Source organism: Echinops telfairi, unplaced genomic scaffold (assembly GCF_000313985.2).
Source record: "Echinops telfairi isolate 266 unplaced genomic scaffold, ASM31398v2 ScPeMD7_2010;HRSCAF=2546, whole genome shotgun sequence".
Lineage (NCBI taxonomy): Eukaryota > Metazoa > Chordata > Mammalia > Afrosoricida > Tenrecidae > Echinops > Echinops telfairi.
In genome coordinates, this window is record NW_022105908.1 from 22,538,439 (window position 1) to 22,549,123 (window position 10,685).

Below are 10,685 nucleotides of genomic sequence, written 5' to 3' on the forward strand. Positions count from 1 at the left end.
GCAGGTGGCCTTCTGGGTCCTGCCCAGGCCAGGCTGGCTCTCCTGGGGAAGACTGCTTCCACGTGGCAACTGCAGGATGCCCACCTTCCTCAGCATCTAAAGCCACACGACAGGTGGGAGACTGAGAAGAAGCTCGCAGCTCTCGCTGAATTGGGCCCTTGCCTACATCATTATAGCGGCTTCCCTCCGTCCTAGTACATTTGAAATGTCACTGCAGCTAAGCCATTTCTGGAGGGCATCTGTTATGCATTACACTGTGTTCTTCTCCCACAATGGCTCGGCCACGGTCTTCAGCATCATGTCGGTGACCTGATGTCATGATCCTGTGTGCTGTAGATCCTAATCTCAGTGCTGTAAAGGAGGCAGGATGGCTGTTAGGTGCTCTCAGCATCACCACCCTATACGTACAACAGAATGAAATGCGGTCCGGTCCTGTACCATCCTCACAATTGGTCTTAGGTTCAGATCCATGGTTGTAGCCATCGTGTTAATCCATCTTGTCCAATCCGCCTTCCTCTTTTTCGTGGCCCCTCTACTTTACCAAGCACGATGACCTTTTCTAGGGACTGGTCTCTCCTGACAACATGTCCAAAGTACATGAGACGAAGTCTCACCATCCTTGCCTCTGAGGAGCACGCTGGCCAGACTTCTTCCAAGACCGATCGGTTTGTCCTTTTTTTTTTTTTAACCTCCTTTATGACATTTTTATTTTTCTACCTGGGATGTGGTCAACATGGGTCTGAAAAATCAGCTGCACTGAAACACTCCAACCAATTGCAAAACAGAGTGTGCTGTGGACACAGGGAGAGAGAGGGGTGTGGCAGCTTCTGATTGGCTGGCCCTGAGGGTGCTCTGGGCAGGACGGGGCAGGACAATGCAGTGCAGACTTTGTCAGTAGGGGGCAAGAAGGACCAAGCATAACAAGGGCTGCTGCTGAGATGAGTTTATTGGCTGGTGGCCTCTCGCTGTTTCTTGATGAAGCTGATCAGCCTGTTGGTGGAAGAATCATGAGAGGTCACTGGAGTGTTTGCCCTCAAGCTCAGGTTCAATTTTCTTAGCCAACTGTTTCCCCAGTTCCACTCCCCACTGGTCAAAGCTGTTGATGTCCCAGATGATGCCCTGAATGAAGATCTTGTGCTCATACATGGCAATCAAGGCTCTGAGCATGAATGGTGTGAGCCTGGTGAACACAATGGAATTGGTTGGGCGATTTCCTTCAAAGACCTTGTGTGGCAGCAGCTTCTCCAGTTCCTCTGGACTCTTTCCGGAAGCCTGGAGCTCCTTCCGGGCCTCTTCGGGTGTCTTCCCGTTCATCAGAGCCTCCGTCTGGGCTAAGAAGTTTGCCAGAAGGATCTTGTGATGCAACCCCTTCCGGATAGGCTGCTGGGTCTGGACCGGGATGAAGAAGTCACAGGGTATCATCCTGGTACCTTGGTGGATAAGCTGGTAGAAGGCATGCTGGCCATTGGTCCCTGGCCCTCCCCACAAGATAGGGCCCGTCTGATAGTCCACGCGGGTGCCAGTCTTGGTGATATACTTCCCATTGGACTCCATGTCACCCTGTTGGAAATAGGCAGCAAAGCGGTGCAGGTACTGGTCATAGGGCAGCAGGCCCTGGGTCTCACATCCAAAGATGTTAATGTACCAGACGCCCAGAAGAGCCAGCAAGACGGGAGCATTCTTCTCCAGGGGCGCAGTCCGGAAGTGCTGGTCCATCCAGTGAGCCCCCGAGAGCAGCTGCTCAAAGTTGTTAAACCCAACGTGCAGGGCAATGGAGAGTCCGAAGGCTGACCACAGCGAGTACCGTCCTCCCACCCAATCCCAGAACTCAAACATGTTTTGAGGGTCAATTCCAAACTTTGGTGGTGTTGGTAGACAGGGCAACAAAGTGCTTCGCAACTGCAGCGGGATCCTTCGCTGATAGGAGGAACCACTCCTTTGCGGTCTCGGCATTCGTGATGGTCTCCTGGGTGGTAAAGGTCTTGGAGGCAATGATGAACAAGGAGGTCTCAGGGTTCAGGGAGGCCAGAGTTTTGGTAATATGGGTCCCATCAATGTTAGAGACAAACCAGACACGGGGACCACCTGCAGAGTAGGGCTTGAGAGCTTCTGTCACCATGAGGGGTCCCAGGTCAGAGCCACCAATGCCTATGTTGACAATGTCTGAGATGGGCTTGCCAGTGTAGCCCTTCCACTCGCCACTGCAGACACGCTTGCAGAAAGACTTCATCTTGTCCAGGACCTTGTTGACCTCCACCATCACATCCTTGCCATCCACCAGAATGGGGGTGTTGGACCGGTTCCGCAGGGCCACATGCAGTACTGCCCGGTCCTCGGTGAAGTTGATCTTCTTACCACTGAACATGTTATCCCGGGCAGCCTCCAAACCCCTGGACTTTGCCAGGTCTACCAGCATCTGCATAACCTTCTCTGTCACCAGGTTCTTGGAGTAATCCAGCAGAATCTGCCCATGGTTGGTGTCAAGGGTCAAGCTGAGGCGGCCGAAGCGGTCCTGGTCAGCCTGGAAGAGTTTGCGCAGGTTGAGCTCAGAGCCGTGCTGGCGGTGCCATTCCTGCAGCTTCTGGAACTGTGGATCCCGGGTGAGCGCAGCCATAGCAGAACCTGGGGGAGACACAGAGCAAACGCGGAGCAGGAAGCCGACGCAAGTGGCCGGTTTGTCCTTTTAGTAGTAGTCCATGGTACTTTCTTTCTTTTTTTTTTAAACCCTAACCCTAACCCTAATTTTTATTTATTTATTTATTGGTACTTTCAATATGCTTCTCCAGCGCCACAATTCAAATACATCGATTCCTCTTTGAAATGTGATTGAGGAAGAGCTGCTTTCCCAGAGTGGAGTTGACCATGGTGATGGATGTGGGGTAAAGCCTGTGGCAGCCTTCCCTTAGAGCGCTCAGAAACAGAACAAATCAAACCCCCAAAAGAACCCAAACTCACTGCCATCGAGTCGATGTGGACTCATAATGGTGCCATAGGGCAGGGTAGAACCACCCCTGTGGGTTTCTGAGATTGTAAGTCTTTATAGGAGTAGAAAGCCCTATTTTTCTCCCACAGAGTAGTGGGTAGTTTTGAACTGCTGACCTTGTGACTAGCAAACCAATGCATAACCATTATGCCAAAAGGGCTCCCCTAGAACTGGTGGCCTGAATTTAGACTTACGGCTTCCTCAGTGTTGAGATACTACAAAAGCTCGGTTGTTAAATGCCCCCACACGTGTGGTCTGTCTGTTAAAGTAGCAGCAGAGAACTGAGACAGCGTTCTTGCAACATCTTTAAAGCAAATAATAATACTCATCGCCCCATTGTACTCAGAGGAGGTAAATCACTTATTCAAGGTCACACCGCTGGTAAATGGCATCAGGATTCGGCAGTTTTGATGGCGTCCTGAGTGGGTTGACCATTATGCTCTTCTGGATCTTACACACACCCTTCTTGCTTGAGTGTGACTTCGAAGGCTTAGTATTGATCTTTGTTGCTGTTGTTGTTGTTAGTTGTTGCTGTGAGTTGAGTTGGCCCAGATTCATGGTAAGGCCCTGAGCCATAGAACAAAACCCTGTGCCCAGTTCTAACCCTGCCCCACAATCAGTTGTGGATCTGGCTGTTGTGATCCACAAGGTTGTGCCCAGTTCTAACCCTGACCCACAATCAGTTGTGGATCTGGCTGTTGTGATCCACAGGGTTTTCCTTGGTTGGTTTTCATGTCAGCAGGTCTCTCTCCCTAGTCTTGGTCTGGAAGATCCCCCGGGACCTGTTTAGGATCACAGCCACATGGAAATCTTCTCTGACATTTGGGTGCTGTCTGAGCATGAGGTGACTTGGCCAGGAATCGAACTGGGGCCTCTCTCCTGGAAGGTGAGAATTCTGCCACTGAATCACTTAGGCTTTATGGAGTCACGCCCATCAAGACCAATCATCCTGATGAAGAAGGCAAAGCTTAGTTAAGGATCTAGCTATGATGTATATGCGATACCAAGTATCTGGATATATCGAAATATCAGGAAGACTGGAGAAAAATCAATGCATTCGAATTATGGTGCTGGTGAAGAACGTTGAAAGCACCATGGACTGCCAAAAGAACCAACCGAGAAGTACAACCAGAACGCTCCCGAAAGGCCGCATGGGGAGATGTCATCTCTGGTCATGTGATCAGGACAGACCAGTCCCTGGAGAAGGACGTCGTGCTTGGTATAGTAGAGAGGCAGCAAAAGCCATGAAGACCTTGCCGAGATGGATTGGCGTAGTGGCTACAACAATGGGCTCAAGCACAGAGGCACGTGGGAGGCCGGGACAGGACCAGGCCGCATGTGGTTCCTTCTGTAGGAGGCCCCTGTGAGCCCACACTGACTCGATGGCTCCAAACAACAACACACAGCTCATTCTGATCTTCCATGTTTCATCTTGTGTCTCCCTTGTGGGAATGGAAGCTCTTAGAGGAAATAAAGCATTTCTTTTCCTGTCCCCATTCTCCCACTGCCTTTTAACTCCCACTGCTCCAGAGTCAGCCAGGGCCTCCCCTCTCCTTCCCTAACTAAACTCAGGAGGTGTTTTACTTCTCATCTGTAGGGGACGCTACTAACCCCCTCTGTCCAAGCTACGGATGTCATCTGCAAATATTTTTCTGTCATCTTCTTCTATGCCCATTGGCAAGCCCTCAGAGTCCTCCAGCGCTAAAGAAAACCCAACCCAGAACAGCTCTGCATTAAACCCAGAACCAAACCCAGTGGGACTGGTGGAGCTCAATTCCCAACTCATGTCAACTCTGTAGGACAGAGGAGAACTCGCCCCGGATTGTCCAAGGCGGTACTTCTTGACGGGACTGGACTGCAGCATCTTTCTCCAGAGGGGAGGCTGGTGGGCTCAAATGGCCCACGCATCTGTTGGCATCAGAATGTTCTAACTACTGGGATTCCAGGCCTCTCTCTGCTTTGAAAAAACCCCAACCAAACTCAATGGCCATTAAGTCAATTCCAACTCACCTGGGGTTTCCAAGGTTTTGTAAATCTTCTTGGAAGCAAACAGGCATGGCTGGTGGGTTTGAACCATTGACCCTGACTGTGTTAGACAGGGTTCTCTAGAGAAACCAAACCAGGACACTAATAATTTTGTATATATTTATATAGGTAGATAACATAAGAAATAAACAGTTAATTAATCTATAATGCAGTACAAATGGCTCAGTGCAACTCACTTCCATGAGACAGCTAATACACTGGCAGTGCTTCAAGTCTTGAGGGCCGTGGGGTAGTCCCCCATGGAGCAATTCAGGCTATCCGGGCACAGGCAGCAAACAGCAAGCAGGTCACCAACAGTCAGCCAGTTGACAGGGTCTGACTGGTATATCAAGAGATATACCTTCCAGTAGCGTGGTGAAGCAGGTCTTGAAGGAACCTCAAGTTACAGCAACACAGTCCACGGATAGGTGTCCCACAGGTAGTGTAGGTTGCCAATGGAGGCATGGAACAAGCAAGGCGGCCGCACACTGGTCCGATGATCCAAGAGCAAGAGAGAGAGTGAGGTGAGGCTCGCCGAGCCATTTATCTCTCTGTCCTTCAACTAATCTCACATGTGTTCATTGGCCATGTTGACACAACAAACCTACCTATCACACTGGTGTTAGCAGTCCAACCGTATCTGACAGTGCCACTAGGGCTCCCCTAGGCCCTGCCATTTGTCTTCTTGGGGGTGTTAAACCCAGAGTTCGCTTTCTACTTGATTAGAAAGGAAGGAGATTAGAAAATGCAGAAAGGGAAAAACAAAACCAAACCAGAGCCTTAGGATATTCTACCAAAACCAACAACAAAACCCATAAACCAGACTCACTGCCATCAAGGCATTCTGACTCACAGAGACCCTACAGGACAGAGTAGACCTGCCCCTGTGGCCATGGGTAAATGATGACCTGCACATAAAGGTGGGTGTATGAGGTGTGCAGATAGTGCGTGCATGGGTCTCTGTGGACACGGGAGTACATGCAGGTTTTGTATGTGCATATGAGATTAGATATGCCCACTGACATAGGCCCAGCCCATGTCTGATTTCAGTCATTCCCGATTTGTCTTTGAACTCTTACCACCACCACCCCCTCCCTCTGCTCCAGGCCTCTCGCTGCCAATGAAGGGACCAGAGTTGGAGCTTCACGAGGGACCGGGGACTCCTGGGTTAGCTGTTCTCCTTGCACCAGGCTCTTTACGAGGCTGCTTTCCCTGGATTCCCGTCCTCTGTCCGTCCACCCGAGATCAATTGTGGATCTGGACCCCTTCCCCTACCACATACTCCACCAGGGCACTTCCAAAAGTTTGTGGGGAAATGCTATTATCTACTAATTTCATCTTCCCGCCAACTCTCCGAGGCCTCCCCTCGTGTGTCTCTTCATGGGACTGACAATACAAAAATGCAGTGTATGGCTGGGATGCTGCTGGGGACCACGGGGCGGCCTCCAGCTTGGAGTGGGAAGCAAGGTCGTTGACGCAGAGGTCCTCAGCTGACTCTCTCTCAGGGTCAGGATGAAGATTAGAGCAGAATCCATAGCCACACAGTCCATGTAGATTCTCAGGCTCCCCTTACACTTATTGTGTTAGTCTGGCTTGACTAGAGAAACAAATCCAGGGACATTCATATATGTGTAAGAGAGAACGCTTTATATACAAGAGCAGCTGAATATTGAGAAAACATCCTAGCCCAGTCCGGATCAAGTCCATAAGCCTGATATTAGCCCATATGTCCAATACTAATCTATAAATTCCTCCTCAGACTCATGCCACACATGCGATGATGCCGAATGCAGGGAGCTTGCAGGCCAGTGGGTGGAAAGTCTTGTGGATCCAGTGCCAGTGAAAGCATCTCAATGCTGGCAGGGGTCTCCATGTGGCTCCTCCAGTTCCAGCCCTCTAGCTTAGCTCCATGTGTCTTGTCAGCAGGAAGACGAGGCAGAGAGTCTGTGTCCCTCCAAATGAGATCATCAAGCTGCGACCTGATTGACAGGCTAGATACCACCCCTTTGCAAGTTGACACCAGATTATGTAACTGCCAGACTTATTAAAACACTTGCCCTTGAGTCCACTCCAACTCCCAGGGATCCCATGTGTGGCCTAGGAGAACCCCAGTGTGTAACTGTTAGGACTCCCATTGGACCCAGGAATCTGCTGATCACATTTCCCAGGTGATCTGATGTCCCTGGGCTGAGATCCCCTGGCCCACTGACTCCAGCCTCAGCCTCCCTGGAGCCTTCCTGGGCTACAGATGGAGATTTGTCACCTTGTGCAACCATCTATTGATTGGAGATCCTCACCTGGTGTCGAGTTACTTAATAAACAAGGTAAACACCGGCTTGCTTGTGCTTGCTTACTAATCTGCAGTGGACAACTCCACAAAATTCTGCATCTAGGTATGGATGACACTTGTCTCTCTCCCAATCCCATAGCATCAAAGCCCCCTTTCCAACGTAGAATCCCTGACTGAGACTCTCACTGCCATTGAGTCTCGATGCCAGCCTATAGTGACTAGATAGAACAGGGTAGAACTGCCTGGGTGAGGTGCCAAGGCTGTCATTCTTTACAGGAGTAGAAAGCTCTGTCTTTCTCCCAGGAGCGGCTCATGGTTTTGAACTGTGGACCTTGAGGATCACAGCCCAACATATAACCACTGTGTCACCAGGGCTCCTTATACACCCTGAGAGGGATGGACCATCCAATAATCAAGATAAGCATGTGGTGAAAAGCTTATGAAGCTGCTACAGTTAAGCATGAGTAGACCTGCCTTATCTTGCTTACTGAGTAGTATACCCTGCCAACCCTGATCAATGCTTCTCTTGCCAGACATCCCGTGGGACGAGACCCAGAATGCACTTCTTTTGTACCTCATCCTTCATGATGCCCAACAGTGAAGGATCTTGGGTCCTTTGTTCTTTAGCATAAAATTGTCTTTCCTGGAACCCCCCTGGAGTAACCAGGAGCCCAAGAGGCTGGTCTGTGCTGAGAGCAGGGAGTTCCAGCTGGTCTCATGGGTGACAAGCAGCACAGTAGCCGCACCCACCCCCAGTGTCCTGTCTCTGAGACTGATAGCGGTGTGCTGTGCCCAGGGAAAGATCCATCACCCAGATCATCTTTCTAACGGAAGGAGACATGAAAGGATTTGAGACACAATGGAATGAATGCAGTTAACACTGGAGCAATGTAAATCCTGCAAATCTAGACTGGAGAGCAGCGCGTCCCTCCTGAAACCCAGGACCAGAGCAGCCCTGCACTAGGCCCAGCTGCCATCATCTCCCTTCTCAGACGGCCCTGTCCCCAGTCGTTCCCAATGAGCAGTGGGGCCCGGATCCCTGACCCGCACTCAGGCCATCGTGCTCCTGCTCCTGCTCCTGTAGGATTGGGCCCCTGGCCTCCGAGAGCTCCTCGGTGAGTCTGGCCCGGTTCTGACCCGTCTCATTTCGCTCTGTCCCAGAGCAGGCCTCGCTGGGGCATGAGCTGGAGCCTGGAATGGGTTGGGCACCGGCTCCGTTCTTTCACCTGCTATCTCGCCTTTGGCTACTGAGCCATTTACCCGAGTAAGCTTCCTATTGAAGGTCTTTCTCTGGAAGAATCACGAAGCAGGGAGACGAGCTTGCCATGGGAGCAAAAGAGATTTATTAGTGAGAGCCGCGCCTTACAAGGGGAGATGTGAGAAAGCTTTATTGGCTAGAGACGTATCTTGCAGGCGAGACGCCGCGGAGCCTCTGGCAGAACAGACCAGACTCTCGGAAGAAAGGAAGAGGAGAAGTGGTCAAGGGAGTTTAGGCGAGAAGGACATTAGTGTCAGACACAAACAGAGGCGCAGGGCTCCGGGTCTTGAGAACAGAGAGGCGGGATCATGGTAGTTGGGTGTGCCTACAACTCGTGTGCAAAATGTGGCAAAGGCTGCTGAGAGGTGTATCATCACTTACTATGGGATGGTGCAGCTGTACCTGGCAGCCAGTTCCTCATGTTCAAATCCTCCTCCCAGACATTTTTTTTTTTTTGCTCCTGGGTTTAACTCCAGGTCCCAGGTGCCTGGTCTCCTCCTGCTCCTGTGTGCAGTCTGAGCTGGCCAGAGGCAGAAAAGTGCTGCAGATCAGGGAGTGGAGAGAAAACACATTATGCGGATGAGGTAGAAAGCCACGTGATTTTTGCCAAGAGGAAGGAAATTAAAAATGATATGGGCTATCATAATACACCACAAGTTTAAACGTTAACTGGATGTGGGGTGTGTTTGAGCCCCTATGTGTGGGCCTCGGATATTCCTCAGAATGATCCAAACTTGAATCTGGAACCACCCGCCTCTTCCCTACCTATCTCGGAGCCGGGACCCCACTTGCAGCTGGTGTCCTCTCTTGGGAACCTTTCCATCTCATCCTGGAGGAACTCCAAACGACAGAATCTTAGGAAGGGCACAGAGGGCTTGATGTCACATGACTTTGCCCCCTCCCTCCCCGCGGATGGAAGCTGAGCTTGGGCGGCACTGCCATGAAGACCACCCATGTAACCGCCAGGCACTGTGACAGATCTCCACTGGTCTGTTCTGGCCAGTCTTCCTTTCCCCCACCCGACATCCCCAGTTTCCTGGGGACCTTGGGCCCTCCCCTGCACAGCACCCTCAGAAGGTTAACTCCCAAGCCCTTTCTTTGTGTGCTCGCTGCCATGCCATGCGCGTGTATCCGTTAAACACGTTTTTACATTATGCGTTTGTTTTCCAAGTAGCCTCTAACTGTACATGCCAAATTCCACAAGTTTATAAAAGGGGCAGAATGAGAAGTGTCACTTCCACTTCTGTCTCCTGTTTCCTTGGTTAATGACTGTCAACAGTCTAGCGAGTTTCCTTCAAGAGGAAGTCTAGAGACTGACAACTCTGAGACAGGTGGAATTCCCAGGAAAGGAAAAGTTGGGGCTGGAAAATCCTAGCAATGTCAAGTGGTTCCCCCTGGGGCAAGCGCATTCTTTAATTTGCATCAGAATGTCTTTAATCTCCAATTTAAATATCAACTTCAGCACCAATTGTCAGTCTGTCTGGGTTTAAATGTATCCCCCTGCTCCCACCCTGTTCTTTTCTGCATTGTGGGGGTGGGATGGGGCTGGGGGAGGTTGGCTGGCTCCTTCAGACAGTATTTCTTACCGGCTCTTCCCAATCCGTTTTGCAACCCCTAGCCAGAGGGAGCATCCTCAGAGTACATCCATGCATGACACTCTCCTGCTGAAGAGACATCAGTGGCTTCTTCGGACACCATCCAAACTCTCCCCGTGTTGCGGTCCTTCAGCTTCTGTAGGGTCCTGTTCCTTGCTCCTTGCCACCCTCTGCTCAGGCCAAGTCAGACCTCAAAATGCCCAAGTTCCCTGCTCCAATGGCAGCCTTTCCCTTAGGCCTTTGCAAGGACTACTTCATTCCCCTCTCCCTCCTCATCTGCCTACTTCTCACTACCTTTCAGGTCTCATCTTAGACACTACTTCTTCCAGAAAGTCTTCTGAGATCCATCAACCTTCCTTTGTTCCCATCCTGTGTTCACCTATTGTAGTATTAAATTAAAAGATGGCACTTGGGGGTTGAAGGGACCAGCCCCCACCTGCTGCTTGAACTCACTGGTTCAGTAAGTACAACTTCTGGGTTCAGTAGTGCACAATTGTACGGTTGAGATATATAAGTATTATATTAAAGTCATCG

General features: G+C 50.7%; 1 protein-coding gene across 1 annotated transcript; it reads right to left on the minus strand.

The window, feature by feature from the left end:
• Positions 1–690: 690 nt before the first annotated feature.
• Positions 691–2,614, minus strand: LOC101642526 (glucose-6-phosphate isomerase-like). The gene is given in 3 exon segments (XM_045293430.1): positions 691–1,028; positions 1,030–1,858; positions 1,860–2,614. Coding segments are annotated over 3 exon segments (1,668 nt in total). The 3' UTR covers positions 691–944.
• Positions 2,615–10,685: the final 8,071 nt, after the last annotated feature.